The sequence below is a fragment of the Dunckerocampus dactyliophorus genome, chromosome 7 (genome assembly GCF_027744805.1).
Source record: "Dunckerocampus dactyliophorus isolate RoL2022-P2 chromosome 7, RoL_Ddac_1.1, whole genome shotgun sequence".
NCBI lineage: Eukaryota > Metazoa > Chordata > Actinopteri > Syngnathiformes > Syngnathidae > Dunckerocampus > Dunckerocampus dactyliophorus.
Window position 1 is genome coordinate 11465180 of NC_072825.1, and position 21240 is coordinate 11486419.

At 39.4% G+C, this 21240-nt stretch overlaps 1 protein-coding gene across 10 annotated transcripts in view; it reads right to left on the reverse strand.

Moving 5' to 3' along the window:
- Positions 1-21240, reverse strand: part of oxr1a (oxidation resistance 1a) — a 152374-nt gene that overhangs the window by 49212 nt on the left and 81922 nt on the right. For 2 of the 10 annotated variants that reach the window (XM_054781631.1, XM_054781624.1), the window contains exon 1: positions 7483-7777. The exons of the other annotated variants lie outside the window; for them this stretch is intronic. In XM_054781631.1, coding sequence (XP_054637606.1) covers positions 7483-7648 — 166 coding nt within the window. In that variant the 5' untranslated portion in view covers positions 7649-7777. Of the gene's footprint in view, positions 1-7482; positions 7778-21240 lie in introns of those variants that run through there. 10 annotated transcript variants of the gene reach the window in all.

Genomic DNA, 21240 nt, shown 5'->3' on the forward strand with positions numbered 1-21240 from the left:
ACAGTTTGAAACACACGCTAACAACACCTACAGGACTTAAGTAGAACAGCAATTATCTGCATGCACTGTGACAGCAGTCATGTCATCTCTCTCAGGCTTCATTGTGTTGTCATTCTTGCAAAAATGATTAAATCTTTGTACCTTTCATTTATCAAAGACTCCTGGTAGACTAGTTTTCCTACTCTCTACTTGCACTGTTATATCATCACAATGTTAAAAAAGTATGACTAACCAGAGCGAAACCTTGGGTATTTTGGTTATTGCCGTGTGAGCGTTTTCTTTTTGCAGGTCAAAGTTGGGGGGGGTTGGGGGTTGGCTGGTGTCAGGAGTAAAGGAGATGTAATGAATTGTGGTGCTGAAGCCAACCTCTGCATCGGCTGGTTCGATTAGGATGATACATATGCTTAATGTACACTTGGCTGCAGCGTCACCAACAGCTGCTGCATCTATTTTGGAACTGGCAACCTCAAGAGAAAATGTAACATATTTCTAAACCGTACGCCTTTTGTTTTACATACTGTACTCGCATCTTAGGTCTCCTTGTGGAGTCTTGAGCATCTCTGCAGCAACACTCACCTCTTAGGTTACAGCTTCAATAAATATAGTTGAGCTCATCGCTTCTGCTAAGACACACAACTGTGCATTATCAGATCTTCTTATTAAACAAGAAGCAAAAGAACCCTGATAAGGAACTGTGATTTAAGTCTGCTCATGTATTGACACTATAAACTAAGGCTATCAAATATTTGAGTAAATTGGGTATTCCACTGAAAATTCCTAATCGAGTAATCCGATGAAACATTTTTGCTTGGTTTAAGAGCAATGATAAATAAAAGTGAAAATAAGACAGTTCATTTAACAATGAATGCCCAATTGGTTTAGTTTAATTTAGATAATCAACCATATTATTTCTTAAATTCTCACTGTGCATAGGAACGAACTGTACTTATCCACCATGATCAGTGGGCATATGTCTTGGACTATCATGTAATGGTGCTTTGTAGATACTTGTATCCATCCGAGATTGGAATGATTTACTGGAAAAAAAGAGAAATAATTAGTTAATTGACACTACAAAGACTAAATTACATAGCAACATACATTATTTTGATGGCTGTGAATTTATGAACCCTAAGCATAGACCAGCTGACTAGAAATACTAAAATTAAGGCAATATTGTTGTGGAACACATTAGGATATTTTATCCAGCAACCAAGAGTGAGACACACACACTTCCTTGTTCCATTACACACAATTGTCTGCTAGAAATGACCTGCTACTGGTTTGTGAGCTAAAATGTTTTAATTTTCCATCTTCTTCACTCACAGCGCTGTCTTTTTGCAGATGAAATAAACCCTGTATGAAGTCAAGTTAACCTTGAGGGCATACATTCATAATAAACTAGCCACACATTCGACACTAGTGTGGCTACGCAGTAGAAACCTAGCCCTTCACACAGCTAACGTTATGTAAGTAAGGTACATTAATGTTCATACCATTGATTTGCGCTGCAAAATTCAAACTGCGGTAAGGCGAGGGACGACTGTATATTGTGTTACAGATTTAATCAGGTTAACATCAGTTTTTGGGCCAACGTTTGCAGTGTTAGGTCTCCCAGTTTAGCAAACAATGAAACCCCTGGGAACAAACAGAGGTGTGGTTCATGGCTGGTGGATCAACTGCCTCTTGCACCTTTACAATAGCCAATTGTATTCCATCATCACTGGAATGTAAACCTTATCATTTCTCCCCTTAATGGTCAGCTTAATTTTATGTAATTTTATTTTCTATACAGTGCCAGATTACAAGAGAAGTCATTTAAGGATTTCCCTGTAGAACAAGTCTATACCTTGTCCTTTTGTAAAACAAACTAAGCCTTATTTGATTTGTCTTATTTACCCAATGGCATGTCATTTCTGTCTCTACACTGTTGTATTTTTCTCTGATCTCTGTATTGTGTATGACAGAGCGATCGCATTAATTATTTGGCATGTCTTATTTACATGCGTGAAGCCACCTTGGGTTTGGATTTTGTGGATTATTTTAGAGCCTTTCTATTGATGTTTATCATGAAAGATGACAGTTATTTATAGGGATGCTCCTATCAGGGCTTTATGCTGCCGATTGTGATATGGACTGAAATCGTCCGATCTCGATACCATATAAAAAGGGAATAGTCCGGACAATTCATGGGGGCCCAAAAAAAGAGATAATTACTAATAATTTTTATTATTATTATCATTTTTTTTATGTGAACCAGAATTCCTGGCTGCACCCCTGCCACTGGCTATATGATATGAAAAAGGAACCATAAAATCACCTTAATTTAGACAAAAACATATTTGACTCAGTTTTTCAAGAGAACATAACACTCTAACTTACAGAAGATGAAACACCTTCTTTAAGGAGACTTTGGATGTTAGAGTATATTGGTGGAGCTGATTGTTTTTGTTTTGGCACGCCTGCGCACTGTGAAGGAAAGTGGGAGGAGGGCGCTGCCCAAGACATTAGTTAGGGCAAGACACTACATGCACGCAGGGATCACTGCAGGCTGCAAAAGTACTAGCCACAGACGATCGGCTTTTGAAAGGCATTTATCGGCATATGCCGATCATGTGATTTTTCACAGAAATCGGACGATACTGATCGGTGGCCAATCAATCGGAGCAACCCTAATCACATATAAAAACTATTTAGCTTGAACATTGTAAGGCCAATGTATGACCTTCACACAGCTCTTGCCATGTTGCTGAAGGAAACAGCGCAACTACAGGGTTACTTCTTCAGCGGTTGACTAGGTGAGAAGCAGGGTACACCCTGGGCTGGTAGCCATTCAACCACAGGGCTTCTGTTCCTCATTCTATGGTGACATTTCTGTGAAATGCAAAACTGCTGCAAGGATCCCTTGCAGACAAACAGCTCTTAAATCTCAGCATTTTCTCTTGAATCAACACATGTAATCACATATTTCAGACTCCAATATGGAACAGTCATGTGATGAATGGCTCTGCATGCTGATGGATTACAGTATATAACCTTATTAGTAATAGTTGGGATAGGACTCCCTAGCCAACCCACAATTTGATTACGGTTCAGAGGGCAGAGATGTGATTCTACATTGCTGATCCATTACTCTGATTAAAATGTACAAAAATATGCGCTAGTCAACCACAAGGGTCATGTTCCTCATTCTACACTTAACAGTCATTAACTTCTGTGACGTTCATATTGGGTAAATAGACAACGGTACAGAGTTGTCTAATTGTGAAATTAGAAACTGCTGAAAGACAAAGATACACTGGATTCTGATCTCAAGTAGCTGGGTGTTAAGCGATGACCCCGGTCAGCGACCCACCATGAGAGTTCACCTTAAAAAAGAGACAGTGAATGCCTATGCTAGTGGTGGAGACTTTATCATCCTGCTTACACAAGTCGAGTTAGTCGTAGTACCATGGGGCAATAACCGGCATACATAATCCACCACAATGGTTTACACTTCTGCTAGAAAGGGAGGCACAGGGACTGCTAATGAACCACACGACTTTCCATGCATTTTAAGTTCAGCAAAGCATGCATCTGATTATTCTGTGTCCTAATTAGATAAAACCATTAACCTTCCTGCAACTGAGCTCGGTGCTTGATGACTCTGCATGAACTGCAAAGCCCTGTACATTCAGTCAAGTGCAAAGTAAGACTGTGCTATCTTACAGGAAAGCTTTCTTTAAGACACTTGTATATTTACGATTGATAGATTTGATAAACTTCTGTTTCAGGTTAAAGAGGACACTTATTATAACTCGTGCTGTCAAGAGACAAAACAAAACAAAAAGATTAATTATGTACAATTATGTATTCTGCAATTAATTGATCTAATGAATCTCTCTTTTAATCTCACCTAAATATTGCTGAGAAAGCAGACTTGCTCATACATGGGGTGTTCTCTTCCGAGTTTAGTTTGGCGAAGAGCTTTTCTATTGCTTGCTAAATTGCTAAGGTCTTCGCTGCTAGCGTTAGTTTGGGCTGCACTCGCGACTGGGTGCTTTGTGTTGATGTGGTAGGCTAAAATTGACCTGCTTCGGTAGTAAGCAAACTCCTTACAAAAAATGCATATCACTGAATTGATCAATGGTGCTGCCGGGGCATTTTGCAAATATACATTTCCCATTCATTAGACTGACAACTCTCTCATGCTACTCCCTTTTCACGTCTCTTCGGTGCTGCTCACGGCTCCTCACCTTGCCCTCCCAACTACCATGACAGCCTATCAACTTATGCTAAACAAGCCTAAAAACAATGACAGTCAATGAATGCCTTCTTCAGGGTGTGACTGACCATTGTTTTCCAACCAGAAACTGTAAAGTTTGGGATTACAAATTCGATTAACAAAATTTAAACCCCCCTCACTAAATATGACTAATTAATGAATCACAATTCATGCACTAATTTGACACTCATTTTTTCAATTTGACAGAGCAGACAGTGGACGATAAAGAAGCCTTTGGTGGTGGTTGTGTTGCAAACTATGCACAAATTTGCATGAATTGGTCGCATGTGTAAAAATACCAGCACATGGAACACACTATAGTTAAGTGTTGTTTAAGAGATGCACTTTATGACCGCTGAACAATTTTTATTAACGTACATCTTTCCATGGGAGAATGCTAGAAATTAAGGCTGGATATAGTTTAGAGTAGTCAGCGTTAAGCCGATAAAGACACTGTCATTACCCTTGAAGAGTGTGTGCATTGTCTAGTCTTCCACATAAATTAGTTTTAACGAGAGGTAAAATCACTGCTGATCGATCGGGTATCGGCGATAGGACGATCTTTACATAAGAAGCAGATCTTATGTCTCTCCGCAAAGGGGTGTCTACTGCAACAACAGTCACTTGGCGCACAGCCATGTCGTTAGTTTGGCAGTACTACACAGTAAAATAAGGAGTGCAAAGGATTGCAGTTTGGAATTTATGCAGGGCCAAAATAAGTTGCAGTGGGGCCGCAAACAAAACGTTCAATATAACAAACCTCATTCACCATTTAAGAAGCCACAGCACCATACAATATGCTGCATTTGAAGTTAGCAATGTAACCTAAAGCTAGCGGGTTAAAGAGCCCGACAGCAGCTGTTTATTACTTACGCCACCATAAGGAGTGGATGGTTAGAGCTGAATACTTGCTCACAACTTCGTAGCGGGTACAATCCTCACATACTTGCACATACTGTATAAACACATACAGTACAACTAGCCTGGCTCTCTTCCGGTAAGGTGTCACACTCAAAAGTTCCCCCTGCATCTTGAGCTAACTCAAAACATTTCCGTTACAATCCTAATGTATGAGCAGTGAAAAGAGCAATGCTGCTACGAGGAAAATTAGGGAGTTCATGGTATTGGACCACCAGCCATTAGTTTGTCCTGTAGATTATTATTCTATTAACTGCCTCAAACCTTGTGACTTACTTTTATTTGGGAAAGCAAATTACTGCTGTGCATGTTATTTTTGAGAGGCTCAAATCAGGTCTGCAGTGTTACCTGCTGTGCAAGTTTTGTTTGTTTTTAAAATGCGAACACTAAAAAGATGAAAGGAACTGACATAATTTAGCAATTCGGACAGCGAATTTCTAAACTTCTCATTTCTATTTGAGAGAACTACCTCGTGCAGTACTGCACAAGGGTTAAAACAACAAGTTTGTATTGTATGGTATTTTTCAACAAAATACGATTACAACATTGAAGGTATATGTCGTCAGTTATATATAAAAAAAAATCTGTATCGGCAGTTCAGGCTATTCAAAGATCAGTGATCAGCTAGAAAATTGTAATCGGTGCACCCCGATTTTTTAACTGTGAAAGTTTTGAGATAACATGTTTAGTCTTTTCTTTATAGGCATACAGATATACGCTGTTGTGGCTGAATATTTTGGACATCTGGGTGTGCCATGTTGGTAAGATGCTTTTCCTCAAAACTTTTTGTCCTTTATATGTGTTCATAAATTACTTATTGTCCAACAGATTTCTCTACTATAATTACACAGAGGAAAATCACAACAATTTATTGAAACTTTTCACTTTCTTCAACAGCCATCTAAAAAACACTGTACCTGCCATTGTAATTTTTGGTGAAAAATCAGCCATCTTGAAAATGGCCTGTGAGATCCGAGGAGGGACTGGAAATCAATATCAATGTTCAAAAACGTCCTCTGCCCTTGAATTTAAAATGCAATTAAAACATTTTGTTAGACTTGTTTAAATCCTGAGCTTTACGGGGTTAAGGTTACAAAGAAAACCTAAAACATTGATAACACATTCATAAAATCACAAGCTGATGTAATATTATCAAAAAATAACCCTCAAAACCTTTTCTACAACTTTGTGAGGAAGCTGCTGCAAAATCTGGCAACAATGACCAAAAAAAGCCAGCAAAATCCTGGAGGGACTGATTATAGCTTCCACTGTAACAACGGTGAATAAAAATGCCAAAAATGTCATTAATACGGAGAGGTGATTCAATGTGAAAAAGCCTTGGGGACATGACTCACTGTCTGTATAGTTTGAGTATGCACTTCCAGCTGATTTGACATGTTCTAAATGCCTCAGTTGTTAAGTGTCCCACTGACAAACAGAGCACAAAATGCAACCATTGTGACCTGTCAGCTGGTTGGTCTCACACATTCATCTGGGAGAGAGTGGACTTGGAAAATGTAGGAAAAGCACGTTTAAAAGAAACAGAGTGTGACCGGGTAAATTCCATCTATCATGACATTACAAATGCTGCATTCATTCAACTTAGATCGTCAAAACTTGACATGGTAGTCACGAGCACGCTTGCATGCACCTATAATTGAAGTTTGCAAGGTTATAATAATCAGTATTCTTGGAAATCCAAATGCCTTACAATGTTGTCAATCAAGTAGTTTCAGCAAATGGTCTGTCAGAAAATTTAAAGGGTGTCTACGTAACCTCACACACTGCACGTCTTCACAGCAATAGAGCTTCATAAATACTACGTTAGCCGGTCGTCAACATTCTCTACAACTGTTGCTAACTTCTTTTGCTAACTTCAAGGGGCGACCTTGCCTTTGAAAAAAAAGTCCACATGCACCTCGTAATACCGAAGCACAGTGCAGAAATGCAATCAAGTAATACAACGCAGTAGCTACTCTTATTTCTCCCAGTCTACACTGTCAGAAATACCAATTTACAACTACAATTCTGTCATTATTTTAAATCATGAGCTGTAGTTTAAGCACAGAACGACTACGACTGTAGCAACGGCTACTTTGTTACACAGAACAACTGGTAAATATAGTAAATATGTATACTTGTCCAATTATCGATAAGGCGACATAAAAGTTTAGATATCTGAAGGGAGTTTTGCACTGCGCGTTGGGAGCCAAGGTACACGTTGACAGCCTAGCTTGAGCTAAAAAGGAGCTTCCAGTGATCTCAAAACCAGCGACACAAAAGACTGAAGTTTCACCAACCTGTCCTGGTGCTAACGGTGCTTTTGTTCAGCACTGTCTCGGCATGGTACGGGTTATAATGGACTTCGTCGTCCTGTCCGAATGCAGGCCACAGTCTGTGGGTAATGACGTCCCTGACAGCCCTCGCCCCGCTGCCGGTTACAGAGAGTATGTAGCGGTAGTCCATAACTAGCAAACTTAGCTCAAGACAGCTAGGAACGACGACTTCTAATGGCTACCAGCGCTGTAGTCATTCCACTGTTAACTTCAGCGAGAGGTGTGAAAAGTCTCTGACCGAATACAAATTCCTAAACACAAACTATTTCTATTACGTCACCAAGTACACACTATTTTTGTGTGTGTGTGTGTGTGTGTGTGTGTGTCAAGCTGTGCGTTTACTTACACTGACGTCTGATGATTTACGTTCAGTAAAGTCACCGCTTTAAAGACCTCCCAAATTGTTTCGATATTGTTGCTAAATAGATTTTAAAAATATGCCAAAAATACCTCTTTTGTAGGCGGTGGGTGAGTCGATCCAAATATCGAAAGTGTGGATACCGTGGTATCAGTATCGGGTCGATACTAACGTGATGAGATCGTTATTTTTCAGTTGTCTTTGATGTTACGTTGTTGACATTGTATATATTTATTATATATCATATTGTTTATTTATATTATTTATTTATTTATCATATTGTTAAGAAACTTAGGGAACAATAAGTCCTCGGACACTGGAGGGCTTTGGGGGCACAAAGCCAAAGGATTTGAATAGTGGTTTTTGCTTTTGTTTAGTTATTTTGCACTTATATGTGTTTAATAAAAAAATAACTCATTGTACTGCTTTGTGGATATTGTTACATTGTCTTATATTACTGTGATTATACACTGATAACTTGTTCAACAAGTATGTTTTTGTTTTCCTAAAATCTTTTTCCAGTGTATTATTCAGATTTTAATCATGATCACCAAATTAAAGGGAAAAAAAATTACAAAATAATTCAAGGATCTTGAACAATTTCAAGTAAAGTGTAGATATCAGTAAGGGTATTTCCAATACTACTAAATCTTCACCTATACGTATTAGTATTTAATTAAAGTCAAAATCTCAACACCCAATTTATGTTTATTATGAAACTATTTTTGCAGAATTGTCATACTTGACCTCAGACACGTTTATGTTAGTCAGACTTCATATAGCTTTGACTATTCTGTGTATGCTTATCTGGTGTGGGATATCAAAGATATCATTTGCACTAATTGAATAAACCCAAATATATAGAACAAGGTTAAGTGGAAAGGTTGTGAGGAATTCTTAATTCAATAGCGGAGCCTTGGTAAATCATGGGAGTTTAAGAGATTCATTTTAATGATGAGCTACTGTATGTATGACTGATAAATAGGACGACCTTGTCCTTTATTGTCACAACGCATTCTCATTTGAAGCTCAGATAAGACAAGAATATGAAACATGGGACAGCTGGCAAGTCAATGAAAAAGTGAGAAGGGTTTAGTCAGCGAGTCAAGCTCAATACTGAATGTGCTCCATCTGCTGGACGCAGTGAGTAGTGAAGGCTTTAGTGACCTTTAGTCAAAGTTCAGGTACAATAATAGCAAACCATAAAAAACAATAATAATGATGAAATGCAAAGACTTCAAACTTACCATAACATGACTTTGTTATACTATTATTTTACAAGATGAAAGGATAAGGCTCATGTCTGCCTTGACCTTGTAACCTATATGCACAAATACTGTGCCTCTGTCCCCCATTTTGTTCCCCCAAAAGGTGAATGGCTTCCATCATGAAGCAAGGTAATGTAGCCGATATCTGTGAGCTTGCTTGACTTGGCCATGCTTACAAATACAGTACACGTTATCTACCTCTTATGGTCAATCCCAATAAAGGTTTAATAATTCCCTCTGCATATCATTTCATCTGAAAGCTTCACCCAAAAAACTTGACAGTTGTGAGAGACCCTTTACGATTTGAAAAGGAGGTAAAGAGGCCCACAGGATGCCCATAAATACGATTATAGCAAGAAAAAGAACAATACGTACGTCAATGCAGCTAAAAGCCTTGAGCGCCAATATTCAAGCATAGTCTCCAGAATAGAGTGCTGCACATGAATCATTTACCCACACGGTGCAGCTCTACTATTTATACATCACCACCAAGGGGTCACAGGACAGGTGGCTTATTCTAAATACCATAACACCCATTTAAACAAATTAGAAATTTATATTTTTAAAATAGCCTTGAAAAGAAAAGATATGATATGAAAGATACAACCAACATACGGTACACACTCTTTTACAAAAACGTCATGTTCAATAAAGACATTTGAAATACTTTTGTAAACAACCTTACATAAATATGCAGTGACAAGACTTCGTCTGACCCCATGTTCCTCTCTGACATTGCACGGGGCCCTGCTGGTACACTTGGCATTGGGACAGTGTAATCAGACGGGTGTCACACTGGCCCAGCGCCACCCCACAGGGCCTTGTAGCTGCGTGATATACTGTGTTGCTGCACAGCTGCCCACAGCACTCAACAAAACATCCATTAAATCCTCAGAGGGAGCCAGATCCACCCGTTCTCCCTACTTTCCAACCTTATAGTATTTAACGTAACATACTTTCTAGATGTACAGAACTACCACGCTGAATTTTAATCAAGTCATAAGCATTTTCTTAGAATTCACCTCCATTCTGTAATGGAGTGTCGCGTATGGCCAAATCGAGCAAATGAATAATTTCCTCTGTGTTCATCAAATGACTCATTGCCAAGAAATGATGCAAGTTGCTTTGTGCTGCTCAAAACCAGAGTTTGATGCATTGACAGAGACGACAATTAGTCAACCATCAGTGGGACTTCCAAAGTCAAACACGGTATGTTTATTTTATGAATTTGTTCTAGGGTCTAAAATCCCTCATTAACTTTTAAGTAAAAACAAGGCAACATGATGGCAGGTTAGCAAGGGGGTAGCAGACGTCTTATGAAGAGAAAGGTGTTTGTGGTGTGTTATAGACATTGCTGGAATTAATGTACGTCTGCAGCATAACACATCCTGAGCTCTGAGATTGTTTTGCCAGTAGTGTAAGAAATTGTATACTCAACATTGTTATGTGTGAAAACGTTCAGCATAAAAAAAAAAATGCATTCAATCATTTACATGCTTTTAATTATTTTAGTTCATAGTACCGAAGGAGCATACGTGCATTTAAAAAACCCTTTAGTGATGTTTATAATGCAGGCACATAAGTTAGCGTTTGATAGAACAGGACTACACCGGGAATAATTCTGTTTAATGACTTTCACTGTTGAGGTCTTGCTGTGAAAATACCCATATTAAAACCCCCCTCGTGTCAGCCGCTGCCAGCGACAGCCTTGAGAGGGTTTTGTTTGTGACGCTTTGTCATCATCTACGACTGCAGCATTGGGGAATCGGTAAATGTTAATCTCAGCAGTTTCCTATTGAGAGCAAGGTAGGCTTCAGCCTAATCCCGAGAAGAGGAACATCTTTATTACGGCACAACAAACATAAGGGACACAGGGGAGCTTTTTTGCACTGGATAAAGAGCATAAGTATAACCAGAAAACCAGAAGAGCTTGTGTTAGCATATGCACGTAAACACATTTTCACAGAATCTGACATTTACCATTGGAGTGGAAAGCAGCATGAAACTCACTCAAGTGGCATGATTTCACCTGCTGGCAAACTCAAACAAGCCTTTTGAAGTTTGGTAATTGGGAACTTTCATTGTGGTATGTGAGGCAAAAGACATCACTGGGAGCGACTGACATCTCACGACATTTTGTGGAACATCTCTTTAACTAACTAGAGTCTAACTACAGGACCACACTTAGCTTTGCATTTCACAAATTCTGGTCTATTATCCAACATCTTATACAAGAAGCGTTAACAAGACAACGACCCATGAAGACATTCAGAGGAAGCAGGCTGAGGCATCCAGACAACGGCCACAATCAAAAGTGTTTAAGTCCTTGTCAGAGGATCCCACCCTCTTGGAGGCTCTCTCTTCAGGGAACTGAAGCTTCGCCTCTCAAAAGCTGTCACTGCTACAGCAGCTGAGCATGTTTTTCGATTTCACAGCAGGGCTCAAATATTCATGAGAAAAAAATAATCAAATGTCATGTGTTGCCTGTGACAATGATTCACCACATCATCTGGAGGAATAATTATTCAACACTGTGGTTATACAAGTGTCACTCAAACTACTGACTGAAATATTTGTTTTTCCATTTTGCATGATACTGTATATATATTAAGGTGGGTATGTACACTCCTGGTCCAAATTTTAACACCAGTTGAAAAAACTGCAAGAATTTACATTTTTTACTATTAGATATTGAGGGGGTTCTAAGTAACATACAAAAAGAAAAAATGAGAGTGAAACAAAAAATGTTTTGACTAAGCAAAAAACATTAAACAAGCATTAAAGTGAAATAGGCTGGGCATCAGCTGATCAAATGTTTAAAACCACAACCGTGAAAAGCCAAAATCTTGGCAAAAATGTGGATTCAATGTAATTTTCTGTCAGGTATTCACACTGTCATGACTTCTCGATGGCAAAGGCAAAAAATCTTTCTCTCTTTGAACACGGTCGGATTGTTGAGCTGCATAAGAAAGGCCTCTTGCAGCGCGCCTTTTCTGATGGGGTTGGATGCATTAAGACATTTATTTTAAACTGTTTAAAAGATGCTGTTAGGAGTGGCGCCATGACACACCACAACGTTTGGCGTTTAGGTACCAAAACATGGTACCTTTTGATTTTTACGTGAACCGATGATCCATAGTACACATGTAGTATTATATAATTGGTAAATTACCTTTTGTTGGACTTACGAACAAATCGACTTGCGAACGGTCGTCTGGAACCAATTGTGTTCGTAAGTTGGGGACCTAGTGTGTGTGTGTGTGTGTGTGTGTATATATATATATATATATATATATATATATATATATATAAAAAATTAGAGGAACACTTCGAAAACACATCCGATCTAAACTGGGGGAAAAATGATCTTGAATATCTTTCCTGATAATAAGTGGGTGATGTATTAGTAACAAAATGATGCCACATAATTTGATAGAAATGAAAATGATCACCCTATAGAGGGGGGAAATCAAAGACACCCCAAAAATGAAAGTGAAAAAATTATGCAGCACACTGGTCCATTTTGCTAAAATGTCATTGTAGCAACTCAAAATGATTCTCAGAAGTTTGTGTGGCCCTCACGTGCTTGTACGCATGCCTGACAACGTCGGGGCATGCTCCTAATGGGCCACACAAACTACTGAGAATCATTTTGAGTTGCTACAATGACATTTTAGCTAAATGGACCAGTGTGCTGCATCATTTTTTCACTTTCATTTTTGGGGTGTCTTTGATTTCCCCCCTCTATAGGGTGATCATTTTCATTTCTATCAAATTATGTGGCATCATTTTGTTACTAATACATCACCCACTTATTATCAGGAAAGATATTCAAGATCATTTTTCCCCCAGTTTAGATCTGATGTGTTTTCCAAGTGTTCCTTTAATTTTTTTTAGCAGTATATATATATATATATATATAAAATTATAGGGGCCGCATAGTGGTCAAGTGGTTAGCATGTTGACCACACTGTCAGGAGATCTGGAAGATCTGGGTATGAATCTCCATTGGGCATTTCTGTGTGGAGTTTGCATGTTCTCCCCGTGCGTGGGTTTCCTCTGGATAATCTGGTTTGCTCCACATTCCAAAAACATGCATGTTAGGTTAATTGGGGACTCTAAATTGTCCATAGGTATGAATGTGAGTGTGAATGTTTGTTTGTCTATGTGTGCCCTGCGATTGGCTGGCGACCATTCCTCTCGCCTGAAGTCAGCTGGGATAGGCTCCAGCATACCCGTGACCCTAGTGAGGATAAGCGGCATAGAAAATATATAGATGGATATATAAATATATAAAGTGCATATGACAATTAAGTCAACTTGAAGCAGTCAAGGGCAATATTTAGCTAACCAACAGGTGTTGAAAACAGTCTTCTGGAGCATAACCTCATGTTAAGAGGCAACCGAAAACAAGGACGTGATGGTTGATGAGCTGTGTCTTCACGTCTGACAATGACCCACTTCTGCAACAATTCAATCCACTGTTATTGCTTGTGTTTCTCTCTCAGGATTAGTCAGCGGGGTGGCTGGTGGTGATCAATAATTAGTGGCGTCAGAGCAAGTTATCTTTCACCTCCACTTCCACTGCCCCCGCTCACGGTCATCCATCCTCTCTGGGTGTCTGCGCAGTCTGGGGCCACCTTGACGAATGATGGCCACTGGCTTTAGAGGAAGAACACATCCATCTGCAGAGCTAAGTCCTCCCCCTTCAACCTGTTCTCTCTTTATGTGTACATTTTATGTCACCCTAAAGCAAACAGGCTGTTTAGGAATCAAGCTGCAAAAACATACAGAAGAATGTATGTTAATGTATGCAAAAGAGAGGGGGTAAGGGAGGATGGGACATACTGTACATCATGAAGCACTCCTGTCTTCATATACTGCAATTTATTCAAACAAAAAGCAAAGCCTTATACTGAAAGCTGAGCCCACAATAAACTTGACAGTGAGATGGAAAGAGCTTTGTGACTAAGGTGAAGTCACAAAACAACATGCTCTATTACGTCAGTGTCCACTTTGTTATCTGTATTGAACTCTTGGGACCGAGTTAATTGCTTTCTTTTAAACCCAGACGTCGTCATATATTTCATCATTAGCCTAAACAGCCTCCCATGAATCACTAAGCTACAAGAGGAGCACAAAAGCACATAGACCGCTCAACATAAGCCTCTGCACCCTCCATTACCCCCACCCAAAGGCATGAGAATCAGACAGACGTGCACTCTGGGATCAGAGGAAATTATAGCCAAACGGACAGGTGGCAAGAGGTTCTGCACTCTCTCGATCTGTTGTAAAACTGTCCTCACCCTGGACACTCCTCATCCATCACCTGCTATCGTTGGCTCCACAAGTACACTAAATTGAATAATGAATCTCATCCCCTAGGAGATGCAGTAAATGGATAATTTGTTGGTTAAATTATGAGACAGGGGCATATTGCATCATCCAAGGTGTTAGCGGTTAATACACTTAAAGGGTTGCAAAATTGTAGGTCACAGTGTGAACATATCATTAAAAATATAGATGTAAACCTACTGAAAATGGTTAGCTCTTATTTTTTTTAAGAGCAAACCACAAATCAGTAAAAAAACAAAACAGCCTATTTGATGCTGTAAAAATAATGAATATAATGCTAGACCATCAAAAAGATACACATTTCTCCCAATATATTCTACAGTGGGATTGTTTGTTTTTGCCAAGTAACTAATTTCCAATCAAACAGATGAAACAGTTGGAGGTTTTAGGGTTAGACTGTGACTGCAGGGAGGCTTGTTATTCAGTCAATTTTATTGATTGAAAATTGAAAATTGCAGCATTTGTCCTTGCCCTTGTAAGGTGACACCAAGTGCTTTGAAAGGCGTGTAAAAATACAGTTAATTATTGTTATTACTATTGGTCCATGTCCCTCACTTAATTACAGATTGTGGAACATTTGCTACATAAAGGACAAATTATTTGAAATTTTCATGTTTCATCATTTGTTTTATTTTTTATCATCCATCCATCCATCCATCTTCCTCCGCTTATCCAAGGTCGGGTTGCGGCAGCAGCAGCCTAAGCAGGGAAGCCCAGACTTCCCTCACCCCTACTACTTTGTCCAGCTCTTCCAGGTGGATCCAGAGGCATTCCAAGGCCAGCTGAGAGACACAAGTCTCTCCAACGTGTCCTGGGTCTTCCCCGAGGCCAGGGAGGCATCCGGGAGGCATTCTGACCAGATGCCCGAGCCACCTCATCTGGCTTCTCTCAATGCAAAGGAGCAACAGTTCTACTCCGAGTTTCGCCCGGATGACAGTGATTTTAACCTTCTCTCTAAGTGGAAGCGCAGCCACCTTAAGGAGAAATCTAATTTCGGCTGCTTGTACCCACAATCTACTTTTCAGTCACTACCCAAACTCATGACCATTGATGAGGGTAGGAACGTAAATTGAGAGCTCCCTCTTCACCACAACAGGCTGATGCAGAGTCTGCATCACTGCAGACGCCGCAGCAATCCACCTGTCGATCTCGTGTTACATCCTTCCCTCACTCGTGAACAAGACCCCGAGGTACTTAAACTCCTCCACTTGAGGCAGGATCTCATCCCCGACTCGGAGATGGCACTCCACCCTTTTCTGAGCAAGAACCATGGGCTCAGACTTGGAGGTGCTGATTCTCATCCCAGCCACTTCACACTTGGCTGCGAACCAATCCAATGAGGGTTGAATATCATGCCCGATGAAGCCAGCAGGACCACATCATCTGTATAAAGCAAAGACGCAATCCTGCAGCCACCAAACAGGATCTCCGCAACCTATATGTATATATATTTCTGTCCCAGTAGGGGGCAACAGTTCTTTGTTCCTCCAACCGGCAGTGACAGATTGTCTATGAAGAAGACGGATTGTGGGTTGAGAGAGGAAAATGGCGAAAACACATGCAGAAATCGAGCAGAGACAAAACATACAGGCAGCTAACACTGTCAAAGGGCTTGTCTGGTGGTGGATCTGCCTTTAGTAGTGACGCAATCCCAAATGATAGAGGTGACATGGGTGGTGTAGGTGACGTAGACACAAATGCAGTTGACAATGGCAGCCGAAGTAACAAGCTAGTGGTTTAGCGTTGCTGAGCCATGTAGAGCAGTTCAGAGTTGGGTGACTCAGAACCCAACCCTGATTATTCTGACAAGTGGCTGCCATCTGGATCGGTCAGCAGCAGGGATTCATCCCCACATCCAGCAGACCCCACCGTCACTCTGCTTGAATTTGCTTCTCTGCAGAAAATGCTTGCCTTTTCTGTTTTTTGGTCAAAATCAGGTGTTTTTGCTGGAACGCCAATATCTAAAGACCCAAAAAGGCTAGAAACAAATGATGAAAGAAGAGACCTAAAGTTTCTTTAGATACTTTCAATGTTTAAGTAGTCCTAAAACTCAATATTCTGTGGGTCTTGAAAGAATGCCCAAAAACTCTGGCAGTATGGAGCTCTCTGCTCTGAACATGGCTGCCAGTCAATGGGTTAAAAAGTTGACATTTTGCTAAGACTCAATAAAAGACAAAATATTGCTGTGAAAAGCAAAAGTATTATGCCTGAACATACTTGAAGTTATTTTCTTTACAAAGTTTTACATAATTAAGTGTGAGTGATTACCCTGTGGCTGTTGACAGACCTGTAATTCTTTTCTTAAGGACTTGCTATTGCGAAGCACCACAAACATGGCAGGCATCTTGAGGTTATGCTCCACAAAAAATACAAGATTTCTAAGCAGTTGAGGCAAGTAATCAACATCTGTTACTGTAAACTCTCATGGTGTAATCAAACTCATTCATAGAGAAGCCTAAAAGTCAATTTCTAGTTTCATGAATGATAAATGATAAATCCAGCAACTGAAAGAAAATGTATTTTTCATTTACTGATATCACGGTGGACATATAAACAAGGATCCTGCAGGAAATACTGCTGCACATTCCAAGGTTCATAGACAGAGGATGTCAAGGCATGCATCAGCCAAGTAAATGTGGCATAATAATGCCCACAGCCTGTAGATGTCTGCCTGATACACGAGTCCCCAAATATAAACTGTCAAGAACTTGAGGGCAGCAGTCATGACCTTACATTCACCATACATCAGTGTTGTGCTGTCTCTATTCAGTCAAATAAATGTGACAAATAGAATAAAAAAACAGAACCTTCCATTGTCAAATGCTATTTTATACCCGTACTGTTATGTGTAGGTTGTTCATTAATGCTAGTCATATTTCCGCACAACTGTATGTCCATTAAGGCTTAGCGCTGTCTAAGTCGAACAAGAGGGAGTCTTTCTAACCTGATAAATGTGTTTTTTTTTTTTGCCACTACGCTTCTTTGTCACAGTTTTCCAGAGCTCTGCCATTTCGTGAATGTCCAAAGAGCAATGACCCATATGAGAAGACAGCGTACGGCTCTGGCCAGCTAAATCCTGTCCTCCAGCTACTCTTCCTCTTGGATAAACCAGTGCATAACAAATGTGGGCCTACAGCATGTGCAATACTAGGCTTTTAGACATTCTAATAAAGGGGACAGGAAGACTATCAGGAGCTAAGAGAACAGGGCTCAAGGTAATTGTGGATGAGTCATAAACATAGTCTGCCAGTTTAGTTGCTTTAGCTGCTGAAAATGCTTGTTTAACAGCAAAATATTTGCACATCAACATAAAGATGACTTTCACCGTTTGTATATTAGGATTTTCTAAGGATCTAATGTCAATGTTGAATGAGTCTTTGTTTTTTTCTTTGATTGTTTGTGTACAGGCGGAGCTGGACAAATAGATGCCTGTTGATTGGTCAAAGGAGAATGGTTACTTCTGTGTTATAGTGGGAATTAAATCTCATATTTGCAGGTTCTATTCGAATGTCCTTTTATTCCTCAATCAATAATGCTCTCCACAAAATGTGTTTGAGGTTCTTAGGGTGCACCAAAAGTAGGTACAGTGGAACCTCGGTTTTCGTCTTTTAAGTTCTTCCAAAATGTCAGATAAAGATCAAAACGTACAAAAACCGAGGCAATTTTCCCAACGGAAAACAATGTAAATGTGTTCCAGACACCCAAAAACATTAACAAATGCATTTAATAGAGTATAATTATAGTTGTACACACAGAAAACAATGCAAAATCATTAGAAATGACAAATGGATGGATTGTACACCTCCGTTTCTGAATGATTCGGTTTTTGTCACATTTTCGCTAAAATTATGCCTCGGTTTTCATACAATTTTGCACTTAAACTAGTCTGTTTGTTCTGTCCTGAATCGTTCTGCAAAATCAAGTGCTCAAACAAAGCACCCCACCAATTTATTATATATATATATATATATATATCTCGCCAGGATGTACAGGAAGTCAGCATAAACAATACAGTCATGGAAAAAATTATTAGACCACCCTTGTTTCTTCAGTTTCTCGTTCATTTTAATTGTTGCCAACTAAGGATACATTTGTTTGGACAAATACAATGATGGCAACACGTTATTTTTTTGGCAGCACAATTCCATAGCTATTGATCTAAGAACTTTAATGATTTTGGTTATCAAGTAAACCATGGAAACGACTAGATATCAGGTTTTAAATTATATTCTTAAGAGCTATTTTTGTTGCCATCATTATATTTGTCCAAACAAGTATACCTTTACTTGTAGCAGGCATTAATATGAACAAAAACTAATGAAACAAGACGGTCTAATAATCTTTGCCAAGACTGTATAGTTGATGCAGACTTCCCTTACATCCTGGCGAAATTGAATTCAATAGTGTTTCTCACCTTCTTCATCAAATTGGGTATTTAGTAGGTGGTACGTTTTGTGTAAAATTGGGATGCTACAGAATAGGAGGAAAACAAAATAGCAGTTGAAAAAAATACTGCGAGCTATGAAGCTTTGACACAGAAAGTTAAGATGATTGTGTTGCTTGTTTTCTTCTTTATGGAATTCGCTGATAAGTTACACACTGGCACGACTACAATGATGTCACACTATTTACAGAGCCCTTGTATCAGCTACACTGACCTGCCTTCATCCATCCCCCCAAATATCAAATTTCTATACCACTTGTACCTGTTCAGGGTTGCAGGTAATTGGATCCTTTCATTTCAGATGAATTTGTGGGAAAAGTGGACTACAATATGGAATGGTTGACAGTGAAGCACATCAGCCGAGATGCAACCCCATAACCTCCTGGTAGTGAGGCACGTGTGTTTTCGGTATTGATATTTCTAGTATCCAGTAGCCTCATCCACCAAATACATTAGTAAGAAACACACGCAGTTCTTTTCAGCTTTTGTGAGAACAAGACTAATAGTTTTCAGCTATGTCGGAGGATCTGTGAGACACAGCGCTACTTTCAGTTTAAGCCTAATCACAGTGTGACTGCAAACTGCTGGGGTATGCTTTCTAACAGCTACAAAAGGTATTCAAGTCTTCCTTAGCAATTATACTATCTCCTGGGGAACACAATTAGACTTAGACATTAAAGACTTAGTGAGATTTGAAGGAAGATATGGTAACCAACAGTAAACAACACTAACAGTAACACCAACATTGAATTCATTTAAATCACTGAAATAGAATTGAGAACATTCCATTTGCTGTCATAATATTTTTCAGTACTGTACAGGCAATGCTTTAAGTCGGGACTTGTGACAGCAGAACAGCTTAAATAAAATAAAAAAAATTAACTTTACTTGCATTTTTAAAGGCAAACCTGATTGATGTTGAAAATAAGTCAGACTGGGGACAGTAGAAAAAAACAGGACCCTGATAACCAGTTTGTTTATAATGAAAATAAATTAGATGGTCCGATCAGAGTTTTATGCTGCCAATTCCGATACTGATCAATCCATGGGCGAGATCAACTGATCCCGATCACATGGATTAAAGGTGGGTCTTTAATCAAATTGCATTTTATGAGCGCATTTTACAATAGTTCTGTATACATGCCCCTTGAATACTAAAATAACTTAAAATAATAACAATTAATTCATGAGGTGAAGGGAAACAAATATCAACAGTTATATGAAGTGGCAGTTCTTGTTTTCCCTCTGCTGCAAAATGAATCAATATAAGGGCTGGCCCGAGTGTTTGACGGTGGAAAACTGCTTACTCTTCATTTGAAGTATATGTAATCAATCTTAGCCAGAGGATGGCGAGAGCCTTTTCCAAACTAAGTGGGGAAACAGTGAGATTACTGGCTCTGTGGCATTTATAAATTGAACCCATCAAGAAGGGGGGCCACCAAGAGACCCTCCCCAGTCCACGTAATTACACCAGCAGCCCAATATACTGCATACAAATCTTTCGTTTACTGTAGCACTGCAGTAAATTCAGTAGAAAGCATTTACACTGCTGGCACTACAGAAGAAAACTATATTGCTGTTGCTGTCCAAGAGCGGGAAAACAACTACACATCTCCTTGTTGTGTCCTTGTTGGGGGCACTTGTAGATATTCAGACAACTCAAGGTATGACACATGACAATCTAGTTTATAGTGGACAAAAATCTGCATTTAACCTTCGAACAAGTGAGTGTGGCGCATTCTTGAAGGTTGAAGGAGCTGTTTAAAAGCCCGGAATTGATTTCCGGACTACAGGAGTCGTCTCTGGAGACATTCAGAAATGACAAATGCCAGACATTTGTAGCAGCACTGACATCATAGAGATGGTCATGACATTGAGAAAGCCTGAGGAGAAGTCATTCTTTTATTCTAGGTGCATGCCTGTCTGTGTGTCTGGCATGCACAAATCCTGACCTTTTGTCTTGCGCCATGTCAGTACAATTCATGCTTTGTTTTGGTAAAGATTGTAAATACATGTTTGAGGCAGTCAGTTACAATTTAAAATCTCCTCTTTTGACAAAAAGTTGACCTAAACCGACGTTTACCATAATTGTGCCTTCCCTCTAATACAATCTGTGTAGTGCACCATTGATTGACAGTATGTGTGTTTTGTCCTTCTCTCAGGGGGACAAATAGAAACAAGACCAGCAGAAATCAATCAACAAACCTCTTAGGTTTTTAACATGGGATGTTTTTTTGTGTACATTGGCTTCTAGCTCCAAGAAGGCACTTAAGGTGAGTTACCTTGATATGGATAAT